General features: G+C 69.8%; 2 protein-coding genes across 3 annotated transcripts; one reads left to right on the forward strand and one right to left on the reverse strand.

Moving 5' to 3' along the window:
* The first annotated feature begins 204 nt into the window (after positions 1–204).
* Positions 205–3,901, forward strand: AFMID (arylformamidase). 2 transcript variants are annotated; one of them, XM_054222003.1, is made up of 11 exons: positions 205–323; positions 416–506; positions 614–718; positions 802–850; positions 1,020–1,105; positions 1,186–1,258; positions 1,501–1,598; positions 2,075–2,153; positions 2,392–2,521; positions 2,754–2,858; positions 3,046–3,901. In XM_054222003.1, exons 1-11 carry the CDS (start codon positions 294–296, stop codon positions 3,073–3,075), a joined length of 876 nt encoding a protein of 291 aa, XP_054077978.1. In that variant the 5' UTR covers positions 205–293; the 3' UTR covers positions 3,076–3,901. The 2 variants fall into 2 exon arrangements, with proteins under 2 accessions (XP_054077978.1, XP_054077977.1); XM_054222002.1 differs by lacking the exons at positions 2,392–2,521; positions 2,754–2,858; positions 3,046–3,901 and having other exon boundaries at positions 1,186–2,385.
* Positions 3,902–3,916: 15 nt separating this feature from the next.
* LOC128918121 (uncharacterized) lies at positions 3,917–7,675 on the reverse strand. The gene is made up of 7 exons (XM_054222004.1): positions 7,490–7,675; positions 7,149–7,232; positions 6,316–6,404; positions 5,830–6,015; positions 5,500–5,637; positions 5,157–5,349; positions 3,917–4,741 (listed from the first exon to the last, which is right to left on the reverse strand). Exons 1-7 carry the CDS (start codon positions 7,554–7,556, stop codon positions 4,404–4,406), a joined length of 1,095 nt encoding a protein of 364 aa, XP_054077979.1. The 5' UTR covers positions 7,557–7,675; the 3' UTR covers positions 3,917–4,403.
* Between the last annotated feature and the right edge of the window lie 11,398 nt (positions 7,676–19,073).

Consider the following 19,073-nt stretch of genomic DNA (forward strand, 5'->3'; position numbering starts at 1 on the left):
CGCCGGCCCGGGCCCCGCCCCCTAGGCTGCCAATGGCAGCGGGGCGGACCCGCCCCCCCGTCCACACCTCCCAGCCCCGCCCCCCGGCCGGCCAATGGGAGGGGGCCTTTCCCGCCCCATGGTTCTGGCACCGCCCCTCATCCCGCCCTCGCCCCGGACGGCCAATAGGAGCAGGCTGGCCCCGCCCCCGGGCTCTGGCCCCGCCCCCGGGGCCGCGTCGGGCGAGGACCGGAATCGGGACCGGGACCGCCACCGGGATCGCGATCGGGATCGGGATCGGGACCGGCAGCAGCATGGGGGTCTGGCGGGACATGCCGGTGGAGGTAGGGTCCGCGATTCCCGCCCGGGGCGTCTCTCCCGGTCCCCGCCGCCCCGGCGGAGCCGCCCCGGCGCGCAGCCCCGTGCACCCCCGCAGGCGCTGGAGCAGCAGTACTCCCCCAGCCGCTGGTCCCCCCGCCTGGACAGCGAGGCCGTCATCCAGGCCCACCTGGAGGCCACGGCGGCGGGTGAGGCGGGGGCGGTGCCGGGGCGGCGAGGGGAGCGGGGGTCGCGGGGGGGAGCGGGGCTGCCGCGGGGGAGCGGGGCGCCAGGCGCCGTGTCCGTCCTCCCGCAGGGACCCAGCGGGCCCGGGCCGGCGCGCAGACCTCGCTGCACGTCCCCTACGGCGACGGAGACCGGGAGAAGCTGGACATCTACTTCCCCGCGGAGCCCGCCGGCGGTAGGTGCCGGGGGCGGGGGGTGGGTCGGCGGAGGGGCGGGCGGTGGCCGGGCTCCCCGCTCACCCCGGGCTGTGCTGCGCAGCATTCCCGGCCCTGGTCTACATCCACGGCGGATACTGGCAGTGCCTGAGGTGAGGTGGGCTGTCGGAGAGGGGGTCCCTCGGGACAGGACCCCCCCGGCCCACTCCCCCTGCCTCCCTTCTCAGGACACCCGGACTTGTTCTGGGTGCTCTGGGTCTGCTCGGCCTCCCGGCAGCCCCCGGCCCCCGTGGCATGGCTACCTTCTGTTTCCCCCCTAAGTAAGGACGAGTCGGGGTTCGCAGCCCCCCCGCTGGTGTCACAGGGGGTGGCGGTGGTGGCAGTGGGATATGACATAGCCCCCAAAGGTAGGTGCTGCCCAGTGGAGGTGGCGGCTGCCAGCACTGGCTCGGCGCCCTCCTGACTCTGCCCTCTGCCCTCTGCCCAGGCCACATGGACGCCATGGTGCTGCAGGTGCGGCGCAGCCTCGCCTTCCTGGTGCGGCGATACTCCAGGATCAGGTGGGCCACCCGGGGTCCCCTCCGCCCCACCACCGTGGCCGTTGGCGGGCCTTCCGGGCAAACGGTGCTCCTGCGTCATTGCGTGAGGCGCCAGTCGATGGATCGGGAGATGCGGCGTCCGAGCTGCCGCAATTGGGCTGCGGTGCTTGCGGCTGCACCGCCTCCTCCGCGCGGAGCGGGGTGTCCCTGGGCAGGCGCCACGCCATCCCCTCCTGCACTGGCTCATGGCTCCCTCTCCCCAGAGGCCTGTACCTGTGTGGACACTCGGCCGGGGCCCACTTGGCAGCCATGGTGCTGGCCACGGACTGGACGGAGTATGGAGTGGTGCCGGATATCAAAGGTAGCGCAGCTGTGTCCAGGGTGTCCGTACCTGGGACGAGGCATCTCTGCTGCCGATGGAGACAAGCTGCCCACAGGCGCGGGGAGTGCAGGACTCTGGGCTCCTGGACAAGCTGCCCCCGGGGTGTGCGTGTCCTGCACCCACCAGCAGCTCACCGAGGCCTGGGGATGCGGGCACAAGGAGAGTTCCCATGCACAGGGCTGTAAGGAAGAAATTCTTTACGCTGAGGGTGGTGAGCCCCTGGTCCAGGTTGCCCAGAGAGTTGGGAGATGCCCCATCCCTGGAAACATCCCAGGCCAGGTTGGACGGGGCTCTGAGCAGCCTGATCCAGTTGAAGTTGTCCCTGCCTATGGCAGGGGGTTGGACTAAATGGCCTTTAGAGGTCCCTTCCCACCCAAACCATTCTGTGATTTGATGGTTCTATGAGAGAGGCTCGAGCTGCAGGGCCCCTCACGCGCCGGCCCCTCTGCCTCCAGGAGCCGTGCTGGTGAGTGGCGTGTACGACCTCGAGCCCATCCTGCACACCTACGTGAACGATGCGCTGAACATGAGCCGGTGAGGTCACCCACGGCGGGGCAGCAGCTGGGAAAGGCCACAGGCCGGCTGCGCACACGCGTGGCTTTGGCCAGCACAGCCTGCGGGCCAACGCCATCAGCTCTGCAGCCAGCTCTGCCCCTGCCTGCACAGAAAGCCCAAGCCCCAGGCACTGGCGACCCCCACGCCCCCTGGACGGCTGGTGCGCACAGCCGAGGATGCAGGGGTCCGTGGGCTGTCACTGCGGTGTCTCCTCCAGGGAGGTGGCCCAGAGGAACAGCCCCATGCTCTGCATCCCCTCAGCAGCGCCCATGTCCTGCGAGGTACTTGTGGCTGTGGCCCAGCACGACTCCCCAGAGTTCCGCAGGCAGTCGCAGGAGTATGGCCAGGTGAGCCCCCAGCAGCCCCCGCTCGGCTCCGCTGCTCCTGCCAGCCCGCTTGGACCTGCTGGGCTGGGACAAAGAGCTCGTGTGCTGTATTTCTGCTGCTGTGCGGTGGCTGCTGGCGCAGACGACAGAGGCTCGGGGGAGGACGCTGGTCCTTGCCAGGCCGTGGTTCCTGCTGCCCTGCCCAGGGAGGATGGAGGTCGGCTCCCTCCTGGCAGTGCCACTCCCTCCGCAGGCCCTGCGTGCTGCCGGCTGGTCCGTCTCCCTGCTGGATCTCGCGGGCGTGGATCACTTTGACATCATCGAGAAGCTGTCGGAGGAGAGCTATGTCCTCACTCAGGTAGGGGAAGAACTCCCGTCCGCCCTTTGCCCCCCCGAGCATGGCTGAGACCGGCAGCCCAGGAGCGCCGTGCCGAGGGGAGCTTACCTGGGTGGGTGCAGGGCTGTGGCTTTGGGGCTGGACATCATCTCCAGGGGTGGAGGAGCGGGGCCAGGCACTGCTCACAGAGCTCGGTTCCACATCCCAGGTGATTCTGACCATGATTTCAAGAGCTTGATGGCATGTTGGGAGCAAACTGAACGGGAACCACAGCCCTGCGTGGTGGTGACAGGCAGCCTGTGCACACCCTGCCCTGCTCCGCTCCTCGCTCCTGCAGCACAGGGCAGCCTCTGCCTCCACACACCCTCTGTGATCCCTCCGCTCCCTCCAGCCTGCAGCCGGCGGGGCGGCCTCAAGCACCGGTTATCACCGATTCTCGCCTGGGCTGGCGTTCCTTTGCTGGGGTGTTCCTGCCTGTCTGGAGTGCCCGGAGCTGGCAGGCCTGCAGGGCTCTGTCTGGATGACCTGGTGATGAAGTTTGTTCCGTCGGTTTCCTTTAAACTGCTTATTGCCAATACAAAATATAATGGGAATAACTGCTGCATGGGTGTAACTCTGCTCCCTGGGAGTTGGGGCTGTGCTAAGCTGGTGAGTGCACACCAGATGTGGCTGCAGAATCTCCTCTCCCAGCCCGGAGCCCCCGTCCCACAGCCAGGCTCTTCATGCCGGCAGCAGGGAACGCATCAGAGCCCGGCCCGGCTCTTTGCACTGGCAGAGTTGGGGACTCGCCAACCCAGAACCCCTGAGAGCCCAGCTGTGGGACTGGGGTGACACGAGCCTTTGGGAATGAGGGGTGACGGAGGATCACACTGGGGAGCCATCTGGGCCAGGCTGGGCTTGTGCCCTTGGGACAGTCCTGGCCAGATACAAACTTGTGAGATGCTTTTACATCCTCAGGAGCTCTGGTCCCTCAACGGGGACCTCTGGGCTGTGACGACGTCCCTGCTGCACGGTAAGGGAGGAGCATGTTTGGGAGAAAACACCCTGCACAGCCGCAGCACTGCCAGAACACGTTTATTTTGAGCCCCTAGCATCCCTCGGGATCTGTCTCCCTGCTGCAGCATCCCTGCACACGTGCGGTGCGCATGGGCCAGGCGCAGCGTGTGGCCTTTGGGGTGGGAGGTGTCTGGCTCTGCTTTTGGGTGCAGGACCTGAGTTACAGAAGCAGAGCTGCTGTCGAGGACTAGATGGTGCTCTGAGGCTGTGTTTGCTGGGTCTGGGCGGTGGTGTGAGATGTGGGCTCCCCACTGCCCCTCGGCATGTCTGCGAAGGTGCTCCCTCCCTCCGGGGAGGTGCGGTGCTCCCACTTTGGGGGTGGGCTGGGGTTTCCCGGGGCTGGGCTGCACGCAGGGGTGGACGTTGTGCTGCAGCTGGCTGGGAACGTGCCTAGAGCACGCTGTGGCTGGTCCCAGCCCCTCTGCTGCTGGCTGCTGGGACAGCCGGGAGAGCCCAGCTCGCCTGCAGCACCAGGGGAGCAGCTGCCCCGGGCTGGGGCTGGGGGGATGCTCAGGCTCCCCCTGCGCTCGGAGGAGTCGGGTGCAGTCCCAGGGCCAGCTTCTCCTGGCACTTCCTAGCCACAAACTCCAGCTTGTTCTTTGCGAGCTCGGTGTCACGGGCTGAGACGTCACGGTGCCAGACAGCGCGCACAGTGTGTGCCGACCAGGGGAACAGCAGGACGCTGACAGCTTGGCCAGTCTCGGCCAACTCCTCCTCACTCACAGCCTGCAGGTGTTCGCAGAGCTCGGCGGGGGACGGCCAGCCCCCCCTGACGCTCACCATCACGATGTTTGTCTCCACCGCCATCAGGTTGACCGAGCACAGGGGCGAGTTCAGCTCCTGGATGCCTGGGGGAGGCAGGGGGGAGGCTGAGAGCCTGGTGCCCGGGAGCGGAGGCTGCAGCGCTGCCCCAGCTCCCGGCTGAAGCCCTTTGCCCTCCCCCTGAGTGGCACCAGGGGTACCATGGGGACAGGGAAAGCATCGTCCCATCACTCCAGCCAGGCAGGGACCCCAGCGGCATCTGTCCCTGGCTGGAGACCCAGCATAGCTGCCTGGGGAAGGTGTCGGCACCACGGTTACCCCCGGCAGTGCCGGGAGGTGCTGGGTGCGGTGAGCCCCACCGGCGGGGGGCGAGGGGGTAAGGCTGGGCACACGCCGAGCTGTGGGGCAGGGCAGGACCCGGCTGCACAGCAGCGTGGGCAGAGCGTGGCATTGGGCTGCAGGCGCCTGCACCTCCCAGTGTGCCAAGGGGCCCCAGGGTACCTTCAGCGAAGCGTCGGGCGTTGTCGTGGTCTCTGCGCAGCGTCGCGGCCGCGTGCTCCAGCCCGACGCGGGCAGCGGCTGCCAGCACGCCTGCCTGCCGCATCCCCCCGCCCAGCAGCTTCCGCGCACGCCAGGCCTCAGCAATGAACTCCCTGCGTCCGGCCAGCACCGCGCCGGCCGGGGCGCCCAGGCCCTGTGGAGCCACTGGGAGGGTGACCTGAGCTGCCCTGGGGGGCTGCCCCTGCCGGCTGGGTGCTCAGCCCGATGCCCCTGGGCAAGGGTAAGGCCCCAGCTTGTGCTGGTCCCACCTGGCCCCGGGGACCCCCTCCCCGTGTGAACACACCTTGGAGAAGCACAGGGACACAGAGTCACAGTGCCGGGTGATCCGAGCTGGCTCCACATCCTGGGCCACCGCCGCGTTCATCAGCCGCGCTCCGTCCATGTGTACCCGCAGCCCGTAGCGGTCAGCGAGCCCACGGACCTGGGGGATGCAAAGGAGGAGCTGGGCCTGGAGGGACCCCCGGAAGCACCGAGCCCCGTGGAGCAGCCGGTGCCAATAAGAGCCGTGCTCCGAGCTCCTCAGGCAGGCCCTGGCGTCCCTGCGCTGGCGTCCTGCCAGGTCGGGCCGGCTGCCTGCGCCGAGGCAGGGCTGCTGCCAGCCACTGGCTCCTACCTGCTGGAGGTAGGCGAGGGGCAGCGCCCGGCCCCCCGCCGAGCTGTGCGTGTTCTCCAGGCAGATGAGCTCGGGGCGCGGGTGGTACCGGCTGCCGTGGGCCTCACGGATGGTCAGCTCCAGCTGGTCCAGGTCAAAGGTGCCGTCTGGCAGGTCCGGCAGTGCCTGGGAGTGGACGCCCGCGACCTGTCCCCGGGACAGGGCAGAGAGCAGAGGTGACAGGGGACAGTGGCGGTGCATGGGGGTCCCAGCCCTCTGCCCCTCCATCCCCTGCACCAGGCGTGCTCAGCTGAACTCGTGCCCCAGGCCGTGGCTCGGGGTGACCCGGGTGATGCCGCTGCTGCAGCTCAACGGGGGATCCCCGGGCCCGGCAGCCAGAGGAGGGCAGCAGCAAGCCACCCTCCGGCCCCTGCCTGCGCCGCCGGTGCCACCGGGCCCGCCGTGCCCCGGGAGCCCGGCCGGAGCCCACCCGTCCACAGCACCCACCTGTGCGGCTCCACCGTGCTCGTAGACGTGCAGGTGGGCGTCCCGGCCCAGCAGCAGCTGGGCTCCCCTGCGCTGGCAGTGGCACATCACTAGGAGGGAGAAGGGCCGTGAGGGAGGGGGCATGGCGGCAGCACCCGGTGGGTGCGGGAGGGTGGGCAGGCTCAGCTGGGGCGCCCACGAGCTGCCTGCGCTCTGGTGCTTTGGGGGGCTCCAGCGCGCGCAGGCTGGGCTCGCAGCACAGTGGCACGGCAGCAGCGTGGGCTCCTGCGGGCACGGGGCACCCGCTCTGCCCCAGAGGTGGGGGGCTGTCAGAGGGGAGTGCCCGCAGCAGCTGGGGGGACACGGCCTCTGCCCCACAGTGCACGCGCATGGCTGGGGCTGGAGCAGGGCCCACGCAGTGCAGAGTGGAGCCCCGCTGACAGGAGGGCAGGCAAGCGAAGCGGGTAAAGGTTAACAGAGCAGAGGCTGAATGTGGGTCAGGAACAAGCAGCCCCAAAGTGGGGGGGGTTTGCTCATCCCCAGCGTGAAGCAGGCAGCAGCTCCGGGGTCTGAGCAGGGTTGTGCTGCTACAGATTTGAGGTGGAGGGGGCCGAGGAAGGGGCGAGGAGATGCAGTGGGGTCAGAAGGGACGTGCTGCCCACAGCTCTCCCCTGCGGCCACCCCGGCAGCCTCCTAAGCAGAAGCGGGGCTCTGTGGGGCCTCTGGGGAGGAGCGGGGCTGGTCTCGCCCTCCGCACCCTCCATGGGATGGGGGCATAAACCAACCCCTCGGTGTGTGGCCTGGCCGCCCCAGGGTGCGGGGCAGTAGGGCCGGGCACAGCCCCGGGCACTCACCGGCGATGAGGTTCGCCATGGTGGCCGTGGGCACAAAAAGAGCCTCCTCCATCCCCAGCATCCCTGCGGCCAGGCGCTGCAGCTCTGCAGGGGAAAAGCACGGGGGGGCTGTGGGGGGGTGTCTGCTGGCCCTGGGTGGGTGTGGGGGGGGACAGCCAGGAGCCCCCCAGGTCCGGGCTGCCGCCCCCAGTCCCCCCAGCCCCGGAGAAGCCCCGCTCGGGGCTCCCCATCCCGGCTGCCCCCCGGGCGCCGGGCGGCTGCAGGCAGGGACTCGCCGCGGGGGGGCGCCCCCCGTCTCTGCCGTGCCCGGGGCCGCGGGGGGGTCCGTCCCCGCCGCCCACCGTTGACCGCCGGGTCCTCCCCGTAGTCGTCGTCGCCCACGGCGGCGCGGGCCATGGCGCGGCGCATCCTGGCGCAGGGACGGGTCACCGTGTCGCTCCGCAGGTCCACGGTGCGCGGCGGGCACCCGGCGGGGCGGGGGGAGCCCTGGGGCTGCACGGCCCCCGCCCCGGTCCCCGCCGCGGGCAGCCGCCCCCGCCGCAACGCCGCGCCCGCTCCCCGCGCCGCCAGCATGGCCGGGACCGCCGGGACCGCCCCCCGCAAGGGCTCCCGGGACCGGCCGGGCGGGGCTGGCGCGGCGACCCGCTGCCGGGGGCTGCGCGACCCGCAGGGGTGGCCGGGTACGGGGCTGCGGCTCCGGCGTGGGCACCGAGCGCGTCCCGGGGCTGCCCCCGCAGCGCGGCCCCGCAGATCCCCCCCCCCAGCCCTCCGGCCCTCCATCCCCCCCTCCGCCCTGCACCCCGAGCCACGGTGCAGGGACAGGCGGAGGCACTGGGGGACACGGGTGGGTGCTGCCCCCGACTCCCCAGTTCTCCCGTGTGCCCTCGCTTTGCCGGAGCGCCCGTCCTGGACACCCAGCTGCAGGGAGCATCAGCACAAGGCCGTGTGTGCCCGCTCAGCTGCAACTGTGCGGGGATCCATGAGTCTCCGCAGGCCCATGGTGCCATGTGCTGAAGAGCGATGGCTCCCGCCATGCTGCTCCCGCTGCTGGCAGGGACAGCGCGAGGTGACCTTGCTGCTGGGAATCGGCCCTGGTTTCTGGCTGCGTCTGCCCTGGCAACAGCTGACGCCGTCCTGTGGCTCCGCGGGCAGGCACGCACAGCAGCAGCGCTCGTGTCGGCCGGGGGCAGCTCCACAGCTCTCGGCACTCTCTGCCAGCAGTGGGGAGGGGGCTCACTGGCGCTTGGCAGAAATCCCCACTGCCCCCGGAGCAGGGGGGCACCTGCCTGGCATAGCAATGAGACCGCAGCCTGCCCCACATTGGGCTGGACCAGCCCACGGCACAGCTCTGCAGCACTCGGCACTTGCAGGGGGAGCGGTGGGGTGTTCGGGTGCTCCCCTTCCCCTTGGGGGCCACGTGCTGCCCGGCCCCTGCTTGCCCGGTGCCTCCCTCCTCGCCCATGCTGTGCTGCTGCCTCCCCAGGCACGCAGCCTCCCTGGCATCCCCGCTCCAGCCACTTGCGCCATGGCCCCGCTACACTGCCGCCTTCCTCCTCCCTCTGCCATGCTCCCACACACACCCCCAGCCCCCCCAGGCCCTCCACCCACGAGCCCCCCGCCACTGCCCCAGCTGCCTGCCCGCACCCCTGCGCGCAGGGCCTCATCGCCGCCTCCCGCTGCGCCCCGCGCTGCCAGCCCCACAGATGAGTGAGCCATAAACAGTTCTTCACGGAGACGTTTTTCACACGCAGGGCCACATGTTAACAGTTTTTCTTTATTTACTGCCTCCATTTCCTCTTTGTTCCAGGAACTTGTCCTCCAACTTCAAGCTGCTCATGATTAGGCAAAAAGGCCTCTAATCTCCCCGATCTGATTTACCGTCACTGAGAGCAGACGCTTCCCGTTACTGGCCCTGGACCTGGGAGCATGGACAGCCGAGCTCTGCCGGCTGCTGAGCCGAGCCTCTCCTCCCCAAAGCTGCCCCGCTGCCTTCCCAGCAGCTTCCTCTTCCAGTAAGCGCCGGCCAGCCTGGCCGGTCACGCCGCAGGTGAAGGGCTGGGGGGAACTGCAGCTGTGGGGCCCTGGGCTGGGGACCCCACCGTGGCTGGGGCAGCTGCCCTGGGGCAGCGCAGGCTCCGGAGCCGCTTCCCCGGCTCCTTCGGGAAGGGCTGGCTGGACGGAGCATCCCTTGGCAGTGGCCTCCCCAGCCACTTGCCCGTCCGCTCACGCTGCTCCCGGCGGGGGTAGCCAGGTGGCCCTGGGGTGTCCCATGGTGCCACGGGGCCGGCTGCAGCGCTGTGGAGAGCACCCGTCCCGGCTGTGCCTCTCATCTCAGCCCCTGCAAGCGCTGCCGTGGGTGACCTGAGGGGGCTCTGCGCTGTGCAGCCCCCCCGGCCCGGCAGGGCCTGGGGTCCGTGGCCACGCAGGGGGCTCCTTCGCTGGGAGGTGGCCACATCCTTGGCAAGACCTTGAGGCATGGCAGGGCCTCCTCCGCCGAGCCCCACGTCCTGCCAGCCCCCCCAGGGCCTTTCCCCGGGGCGCTGGGCTGAGACCTGCCTCAGGGGTCTCCCCGGCTGCTGGCACCTGGCAAGCCCCCCCTGGCGGGGCCGGTGCTGGGGCCCGCAGGAGGGCTTGTGGCCACGTGTGGGGCTGGCCGAGCCAAGGCCGCAGGCACGCGGGCAGCGGGAGGGCAGCACCGGCGCCTGGCTGGCGGCTCAGCAGGGGCTCGTCCAGCAGCTGGGGGGGCTCGCTCGGGGGCTTGCCCGGGGCTGGGCTGTGTCGCGGCTGCCATGGCCGCCCACCTGCCCGTGCTGGCTGGTGGCTCCTGGCTCCCGGCGCCACTGAACGTGTGGCCATGGTGGGCTGAGCTCACGCTCCAGCGGTGCCTCCCCAGGGCTAAAATTAGCTGCCGAGGCCCGGCGGGGAGCGGAGCCCGGGTCCCGCCGGGGAGGATCGTGTTTCCCCCCCCACCCCGCCCTCCCTGCCACAGGCCTGGCAGCTGCCGGGGCGATTCCCGGAGCCGGCCGGGCTCCCCCAGCCCCCGGCCCCACTAGCAGCCCTGTGAGAGCTGCCGCCAGCCCCTGCCCGCTCCCCCAGCTGCACCTCCTGGCCCCCTGGCCCTGGGGCTGGGCCCCCACATGCGTCCTCCCTGCTGGTGCCTCAGGAGGGGCTGTGGCCAGCACCGGCGTGGCTGTGCCTCCTTAGCCATCGCTGGGCTGGGGCCGAGCTGCCTGCCCCCCGACACACATGGCTGCCCCAGGGACAGGGCTGGTGGCCGGTGCTTGGCTCCCAGGCGGGCAGGGGCTGTGGGCACAGGGCTGCCTGTGGCACAGAGATTGCCATGGGTGTCTTGCATGGGGTGCCTGGCACTGGCCGCAGGGCCTGGTGGTGAACCAAAATGCTCGGCATGAGCTCAGGGACGTTTTCCTGTTGGGCTGCCTTGGCCCTGCGGCCACGCTGCCTACACTGCCCACGCTGCCCACGCTGCCTGCGCTGCGGGCTGCCATAGCTCGTCCTTGTGGGCTGGGGCGGGCTGGCCTAGAGGGCCCCGCTCCCACCCGGGCAGGGGGGAGCCACCATCAATCACCCCCGGAGGGGCAGGAGCCACGGAGCCAAGTGATTTCCTACTGTCGGGAACTGTGGAGCGATGCCTGGAAGCGCTGGGATGTGCCAGGCTCCTGGCTCAGCCTGCCAGGGGTACCGCCAAACCTCCACTGTGCCGTGCCGTGCCGTGCCGTGCCACAGCCAGTGCCAGGCCGTGCTGGGGGTGGAGGTGGCGCCGAGGGATGGGCACTGCCGTCTCTGCCGTTGTCCTGCTGTAACGGCGCGGTTGGCACGTTGGGCCCAGGCTCTGGGGCGTGCGCCGGTGGCTGCTCGCACACGTGGCGTCCCAACGAGCCTGAGCCCAGAACAAACCCTCGATGGCCCCGTTGGGACGCACTTGGCGGGCACCGGCCGCCCCGACCCGGTGGGCTGGGAGTGCCCGAGGAGGGCTGGTGGGGGTGGCCAGTGTGGTGCGAGGTTCGGCTGCGACTGGGGTGGTGGCTCCCCACGGGGCACCAGCTCGGGACACGGCCCTAGTCCCGGGGGTGTCCCGGGAGCACGGGCAGGGTCTGCACCGGCGGAGCCTCCGTCCGGCAGCCGGGCGAGCCGTGCGTGGGTGCCCGGCCGTGCAGGCGGTGGGAGCGGCCGGAGCCCGGGGCCAGAGCCCGGCGGACGTTGCCGGTCCCCGGGGCTGCGGGAGCGCGGCGGAGTCGGCGGCGGGAGGTGCGGCGCGGCCGGTCCCCCCGTCCCCAACCTGCCGGGGCTGCCGGGGTGACCCCTCCCTCCGCCGGCAACAACTTTTCCAGTAAAACCACCGCAGAAATCCCGGCTTCCCGACAGGCCCGCCCCTCGGCCGCCGGGGGGGGCGCGGGCCGCCCTTAACCCTTCCCGCCCCGGCCCCGCCGCCGCCCCGGGCCCCTGCGCTGCCCCGGCCGGTGGCTGCGGGCCCGGGGCTCTGCCCGCCCGCCCCGGGGAAGCGATGCCCCGCTTCCCGGGGGGGCGAGGGGTCCCGAAGGCGGCGGGATGGCTGTGCCAGGGGAGCCTGAGCCGCCGTGCACGCGGGGGTGGGTGGGAGAGAGCAGCCCCGGCCCCGGGGGTCTTTGCGCCCGCATCCTGCCCAGGTGTGCTCCAGCTGTGCCGGGGAAGGGACCTCCGAGGTCACGGTGCCAGCGGTGCAGCAGGTTTTCCTTCTCAAGGCGCAGCTGACGCGGAGGGAGCAGGGCCTCAACCCCGCCGTGGGGCAGCAGGAGCATCCCAAGGGACGAGGAGACGGGGAACGGTCTGGGGAATAAAGCCCCTCTCCCAGGGGAACCCCAGCACGGCCTGGCCCCTGGGGCTGCGGGCAGAGGGGCAGCAGGGCACTGGGTCCCCAGGCAGGACGGGTCCTGCCTGTCCCCGGTCAAGCAGGAGCAATGTGCTGCGCGGGGCTGGGGTTACTGGCAGTCGGCTCGCGGGGTGCCTGTGGCTGGGCCTGGCCATGGCTCGGAGGTGTGTGTCCCTGGGCAGAGGTGTGGAGGGCAGCCAGGCCGCCTTGACAACGGTGGGGAGAGGGGACCACCACAGGCGGGTGGGGGGAAGAGGGCAAACCGCTGCCGTGTCCTCGGTGGATGGGACACAGAGGCTTCGGCTGCGTGTGGGCAGATTGGGGTCGGACCTATGGGACGTGCCCTGCGGCAAAGAGCGGTGTGGGGGGCTGGGTAGGTCCCCTCGCTCCTGAGCCCAGGTGCCGGGAGCAGCTCTCATGAGCACCCTGGGAGAGCACCGTTTCCAGCGATTGCTTGGGGCTGGGTGGCTGTGACGGCTCGGCAGCCCTTCTCCAGAGCTCCGCGGGGCTGTTCCTGCCGTGTGGGCACAGCTGGGGCTGGCCGGGCAGGTCTCTGTGCCAGGAGCAGTGCCGGGCCGTCCTGGGCCATGCCCTGCCTGCCGCCAGCCCTGGCCCCGCGCTGGCTGCTGCACTGGCTGAGCCAGGGCTGAGGTAAGTGCTGTAATTGTTTTCTCTGTGGCCCGAGATGAATAATTGAGAGGTCTTTGAGGAGAATTAATTAGCCCGTTTATTGGCAGTAAATGCTTTTCTCCAGATGATGAAATAGATCCTGAGCCACACGTGGGGCAGGAGGATGCAGGTCGCTGAGGCTGCTCCGGAGCTTGCTGGTGCCAGGTCCGTGGGTCAGCTGTGCCGATGCCCTGTACCCACTGTGGGGCAGGCATGCCGGCGCCAGCTCCCACAGCCTCCCGGCAGCCCCGTGTGCCTGGAGCTTGCTGCGCACACAGCCAGCGCTTGGTGTGGGGAACCCAGCATGGGTGGGAGCAGGGGGCACAGAGGGATGGGCAGGATCCTGTCCCAGCCCTGCACAGAAGCTTCTTCCAGGCTGCTCTGCGCAGGGTGGACTGGCAAATCCCTCTGGGACAGCCCTGGCCAGCCCTGGCAGAGCTCTGCCCCACGGTATGGCATGGCACGGCACACGGGTCTGGCCCGTGACCCCGGGCAGAGGGGCAGGAGTGAGACACGGAGCCCCTTGGCTGCCTGAAGCTGTCAGCTCAGCGTTGCCTTTCTCAGCCAGCCCTCGGTCACCCAGTGCTGGCACTCCTGTGTCCCCGTGTCCCCATATCGCCATCAGTTACTAGTGCCGCTGTGGTGGTGCAGGGAGGATGACAGACACCAGACGCCAGTGCTGCAGCGTGGGAGCCCTCTGCCCCCCACTGTGCCCCTGTGGCTTCCATCTCCCTCCCGGCTCACAGCCCGTCCTGGGGGCTCCCTCCCTGTGCAGACCCTGCTATGTCCCTTCATGTCTTCTTCCTTGTGGCTGCCAAGGTGGTGCCAGCTTGGGGCTTGTGGCCTGCACCTCCTCCTCCTCCTCCTCCTCCCCTGGGCGTGAGGGGAAGGGCCCTGCATGGCCAGAAATGCTTAAACAAGGATTTCCTTGTTGCTGCACGAGCTGTTTGCCTTGCTCCCAGGCCAGCCGTTAATGAGGTTTGGCAGGAGGCACTGGCAGCCCCAGCCATTGGATTTCTATAAATCAACCTGGTGCTAATGCGTGGGGCTTGCTGGGATGGAGCTGCTCGGCCTCGGTGCATGGGGACCGCAGCCCGCAGGCGGCTCAGGGCTGGGAGGGAGCTGATCACCCTCCCTGCACGGCACTGCAGCTCGCGGGCTCGCCGGCACTGCACGCAGCGGAAGAGGGTCGGAAGGGGGTCCAAACGCAGCCGTCCCAGCCTGCAGGGCTGGCGTTGCTCTGTGACACTGAGGTGAGGCATGAACATCCCCCCAGTTCTGGGGCGGTTGGATTTGGGACAGGCTGGGCTTGGTGGCCGCAGCCCCGTGGGGGCCATGGGAGCCCCCCTGGGTGCAGAGCATCCTGGCAGGCGGAGAGGGGTGGGGGCTGAGGGGGCCGTGGCTGCTTCCCAGCAGGCAGGTCGGAGCAGCCCCTCCAGCTGTTTGTTTCCAGGAACGGCAGAAAGCAAAATAAAGCAACTTCCCACAGCTGAGGTCCTGCTGTGTCCTGATCCTTCCCCACATCCCCCACCCCCTTCCCCCAGACCCAGGGAGGCTGCTGGGTGCTCAGAGTGCTGGGGCGGGGGTGGCTCTGCCCCCCTGCCTTGGGGTAGGGGCCAGGGCTGTGCCCCCGCACGCTGCACACCCTGCGTCCCCCTGCCTTTGGGGCAGCCTCAGTCATGCAAAGCAGCGCAGGCAAATTACCCAGCGCTCCGGGGAGCATCGCTGCAGCTGTGGCCGGCGGCTACCGCAGGATGGCTGGCCCCTGCTGGGAAGCAGCGCCGTGGTGGCAGGGGCTGCACGTGGGCCCGTTGCACCGAAGCTGCCTGCAGCAGATGTGCCCGGCTGCCGCTGGCACAGGGAGGCTGCAAGTCCTGACAGCCCCACGTAGCGCTGGGCTGCCCTGCTCGCGGCGGACGTCCCTTCCCTGCTGGGGACACTGGCCGTGCGGGGCCGTGCCTGGCTGGGAGCCTCGCTGGGACGCCGGAGCAGGGCACGGGCGAGATTCACATCGAGAAGGGCCTCTTGGGAATGGGCTCTGGCGCATTTTGCTCCAGGCAGATCTGTGTCCGGGAAAGGAGGCGCCGGGAAGCGGGACCTGTTATCTCTGTTTTCCCACAGCGATGCACTCACCGGCGCAGGCCCTGCGGCGCCGCGGGGGGACGTGCTGTTTGCTCTCACCTGCGGGATGGTTTGTTTGGGGAACCGGCGTAGCCCGTCTGCCCACACCGTGCTCACCGCAGGGCAGCTGCTGCGGCCGCAGCTGGGGCTGGGGCTCACTTTCACTCGCGGGGGCTCCTGCCGGCGTCCTCTGCCCGCTGGGGTGGTCTGAGCCCCTCATCTCTCCCGTGTGCCAGCCACCGTGTGCCCCCACTCCATCCCCCAGGGCTGGCCCCGGCATGCTGGCAGAGCCTGAGGCACAGCCCCAGGGGGGAGTGGGACAGTTGGGCAGCAGAAGTTTGAGCGAAGGAGGGGGCTGCGGGGCTCATCTCAGCTCTGCTCTGGCTGTGGGGAGCAGTGGGGCTGAGGCTCTGGGGAGGCCACAGTGGAATGCTGGAGGGAGCGGGGCCATACTGTGCCCCCACACAGAGCTTACCCCGGGTCCTGGTGGTCTGGGCTGGCTGTGGGGCAGGGGCAGCCCCCACTCTGGCAGCCCCCTGTACCGCAAAGCTGCCAGGAGAGTGGCGAGGCTGCACCGGGCTGGTGGCCTGGGGAAGAGCCGCCAGTCTCAAAGGTGATGTTTCGGTTCCTGCTCTGAGTGTGCTTCCCCCCTTATCAAGAAACCCCCCTGTTCTCGCTCTGAAAGAGAGTTTCTGCAGCGTGTGGAAACCGAGAGACGCCCCGGCCCCGGCACAGCCCTGCCGACTGGCTGGGCTCCCATGGGGTCACCACTGGCTGCCGGGAAAGCCCTGGCCCCCTCCTTACCTCCCCTCCAGCCATAGCCTGGCCCTGGGGCTGCAGCAGCCCATGCCAGAACAGCCTGGGCCTGTGGTGTCCCCCTAGCTCAGCAGTGTCCCCCCGCAGTGCCCCTCAGCAGGGTGGCACTGAGATGGTGGCAGGGGCAGCGGGGAGCTCCCCTCCGTCCGCAGCCACACCGCGGCATCCCCCACTCTGCTCCTGTCACTCTGGGTGCTGCCAGCACTGATGGGGGTGGGATGTGCCCGCTTGGGGCAGAGGGAAGGTGCTGCTGCTGAGACGGTGCAGCCGCTGCGGCCGGGACGCGCGACTTCCCCTCTATTGGCACCTGCCTGTGGGTGCGAGCGCAGCTGGGGGCTGCCAACCGCAGCCGACTGTCACGGCGACAGCCCGCCAGCAGCCGCGGCCACACAGGGCTGAGCACAGGCGGCACCGGGGAGCCCATGGCCCTGCGGGGACCCACTGGTGGCTGGGGGAGCCCTGTGGGGCACCGGGGTGTGCAACCCTATGGGTGGGGGCACCCACGCCACGCTGGGAACCCGGGCTTGTACTGGCCCCCTTGCCAACTCCAGCGGCTCCAGGGCCCCTCTCCTTGCCGTGGGCAGGGACCCTCCGCACTGGGGTGCCTGTGGCTGCGCCCCTCGGCAGCGTCTGCAGCTGCGAGGCCAGGGCTGGGAAGAGGAACCCCCGCGGGAGGTTGTGCAAGGAGGGACCCGCACGGGCCGGGAGGGCACGGCAGCCTCTGCGTGTCGAAATTCCACACTCTTACAGAAAAGCCCCCGGGCAGAATTCCTGACAGGGGTGATTCATCCCCCGCTGGAAGTGATGACTTTGCCTCTCCAGTAAACCCTCTTCAGCTCAGCAGAGGAAAGGGGCAGCGAGTGCCACTGTGTCCTCACAGCCACCAGTGCCCGCTGTGGGCTGACAGGGCCACCCAGAGCCCCATGGGCAGCACTGGGGGTGCCGGGAAAGCCAAGGAGGGCTGGGGGCGGCAGGGGCTGAGAGCCGCTGGGCAGGAGAGGTGGGCGCCAAGTGTGGAATCAACTCCCCAGCTCCTGTCCCTGCAGGGGCTTCTCCTGCCCCGACTGCCACCCCAGCCTGGCACGGGCCAGTGCCACAGCCAGGTGCTTTGGGGGGACCGTCCCCCGCCGGTGAGGGCACGCGGGACAGCCCTTTCCAGGAAGCTTGCGCGAGGGCAGCCAGGCTGCAGAGTTCCCGACAGCAGCTCTGGTTTTAATAACAGCAAATCAATGGATGCCCGATTCCGGCCAGAGCAAACTCCTGCACTTCCTTCCCCGGCCTCCCCGGCCGACGGCTTCCCTGCAGGGCAGAAATGACCAGGATGGGAGCCCTGACCTTGGTGGCTGCACGTGCGTTTCCGAGTGCCGATGGCTCACCCCTCCTGCCCTGCCTGCTTCACCCCAGCCCTGCCTGGCTCGGCTGCACCCCACGGGCAGGGGAGGCTGGGGGTCCCTGCTGCCCCTGCCCAGCCCCGCGCCGTGCCCACCCCGGGCAGGTGCTGCCCGCAGGGCTGCTCGGCAGCTGGGCATTCCCAGCTGCTCCCGGCTGCTCGCCTCCCCCAGCCCCGCGCCGTGATTCAGCCCCCCTTCCCCGCGGGGCTTGCACAAACCTCCCTGCTCTCTTTGTGCTTGTTTTGAGAACAGATTAGTCATGGCTCTTAGCTGGCTTCCAGCAAACTGCACAACAGCACCATGGAAAAACGAGAACAGCAAAGTGATGACTCAGCAGGGCTCACGCTCCCGTCCCTTGGGTGCCAACTGTCCCCTGCTCCCGTGTGGCCCTGGGCACTGGTGGGGACCACCCGGCGGATGGGGCAGCTGGGCCAGGGCGGGCGATGCAGGGGAGGAGAGCCCGGGGCAGTGCCTGCCTGGGACCAGCAATGGGCGAGCAGGGGCTGGGGAGGCGCTGGCTGTGCAGGATGCTGGGTCCCCGCAGTCCCTGGGGGTGACGGGCCCTCGAACGCAGCCTCTGCCTTGTCCCCGAGCCCCCTCCTGTGCCCGGCGAGTGGGTGTCCCCTCCGCCCCACCGGCACCTCACTGCCCCGAGCCCTCACTGCCACGTGTTGGCCGGAGCATCCTGCTGCCGGCAGCTCCCACTCAGTGCCCCGGCAAGGCTGCAAGGGCGCAAGGGCTGCCGCGGCACAGAGCGGCTGCCAGGCCCCCACCGGGCAGCGGCTCGACTCCCTGGAGCCGTGGGGCTGGGGAGCCCCGGTCCTGCAGGCTTGGCAGGCACCCCGGGGCACCGCAGCCCTCCTGGCCGGCACCTGCACGCCGGGGCTGTGCCGGTGACAGGAACTCCCGGGGCGGGCCCTTACCGTACCTCACACCTCACTCTGCAGCCCTTTATTGCCCTGCCTTGGCCGGCTGCCCAGCGGCACGGCGCGCTGCCAAGTCTCTGTGCCAGGTGGCTTATTGTGATCCCATGGCACTGGACACCAACTGGTGTCGGCTGCCAAGGATGAACAATGTAATTGCTGGAATTACAGTAAAGTGCTCCCATTCCCACTCGTTAAATGCTGAGACGGGGCCCTTGGGTCCTTCTAGGGAACATCTGCTCCAGCTGTGCCCTCTGCCAGCCACACGCCCCATTCTCACCCAGCGTGGCGCCGCCTCTGCCCATCGCCTCCAGCCCAGCCAGCGCAGGATGGAGCTGCTCTCTGCCAACAGGCCCCGGGACTCGCGGGACAGGCACAGCCTGCTGGGCTGGGGGGTCCTTTGGGCCCCCCGTCATTGTGCACTGGTGGGGAGGGGGCAGGTGGGCAGGGCCGGAATGGGAGCAGCAGTGCCAGCCCTGCAGATGGAGGGTCCCGTGTCTGGGGAGCCCTGTCCCCAGCTGGGGACATTGTGTGTGGCATTGCCGCTGCCCGCTCCTGCGCCGGGGCCGAGGCCAGGGCTGATGCGAGGCCAAGGGATGCTCCAGGGCTGGGGTTTGGCACCTGCCCACGGCTGCTCTGCCAGGGTCATCTGAGGACTCCGCACTGTGCTGGGCAAACACACCCAAGGCAGCTGGCAGCCTGCAGCCCGGAGCACCCGCGGGGACCTCCCGTGACGTGCCGTCGGTGTGACCGTGCCCAGCAGTGACTGTAGCCGGTGGCGGGCACCTCGCCACTTGCTGCGAATGCAGGTGCAAGAGCAGCATGGGTCTGGGTCGGGGTCTGCGTCCAGGGAGCGGGAGACGGCCGGCCCCGGGGAGGGCGCAGGATGGGGTGTGCCCGTGTGCTGGCATCCTCAGCCTGTGCCGGGCACGGCCCTCCTGGGGATGGCACAGGCGGCGTGTGGCAGCGGGACCCTCGGTCCCCAGCACAGGGGCAGGGCTGGTGCTGCAGGATGTGGCCCACCGCTGTCCCCTCCCCGGCAGCCCCGGCACCACCGGTGCTGGGCTGCTGCTCCCCCTGCCTTGGCCCTGTCCCCAGCCACGGGACGGGGCGGGGGGGCCTGCGGCTGCCATTGCCA

This window comes from Rissa tridactyla, chromosome 15, assembly GCF_028500815.1.
Source record: "Rissa tridactyla isolate bRisTri1 chromosome 15, bRisTri1.patW.cur.20221130, whole genome shotgun sequence".
NCBI classification, from domain to species: Eukaryota; Metazoa; Chordata; class Aves; order Charadriiformes; family Laridae; genus Rissa; species Rissa tridactyla.

What these genes read in the sequence shown, in the direction of transcription:
- AFMID (XM_054222002.1), top strand. Translation starts at nt 294, where the DNA reads ATGGGGGTCTGGCGGGACATGCCGGTGGAG. An exon ending in CCCCGCGGAGCCCGCCGGCG is followed by an intron (nt 719 to 801) that starts GTAGGTGCCGGG and finishes TGTGCTGCGCAG; the next exon opens with CATTCCCGGCCCTGGTCTAC. An exon ending in ATATGACATAGCCCCCAAAG is followed by an intron (nt 1,106 to 1,185) that starts GTAGGTGCTGCC and finishes CCCTCTGCCCAG; the next exon opens with GCCACATGGACGCCATGGTG.
- LOC128918121 (XM_054222004.1), bottom strand. Translation starts at nt 7,556, where the DNA reads ATGCGCCGCGCCATGGCCCGCGCCGCCGTGGGCGACGACGACTACGGG. An exon ending in GGAGGACCCGGCGGTCAACG is followed by an intron (nt 7,233 to 7,489) that starts GTGGGCGGCGGG and finishes TTTCCCCTGCAG; the next exon opens with AGCTGCAGCGCCTGGCCGCA. An exon ending in CGCCCGACGCTTCGCTGAAG is followed by an intron (nt 4,742 to 5,156) that starts GTACCCTGGGGC and finishes TGCCTCCCCCAG; the next exon opens with GCATCCAGGAGCTGAACTCG.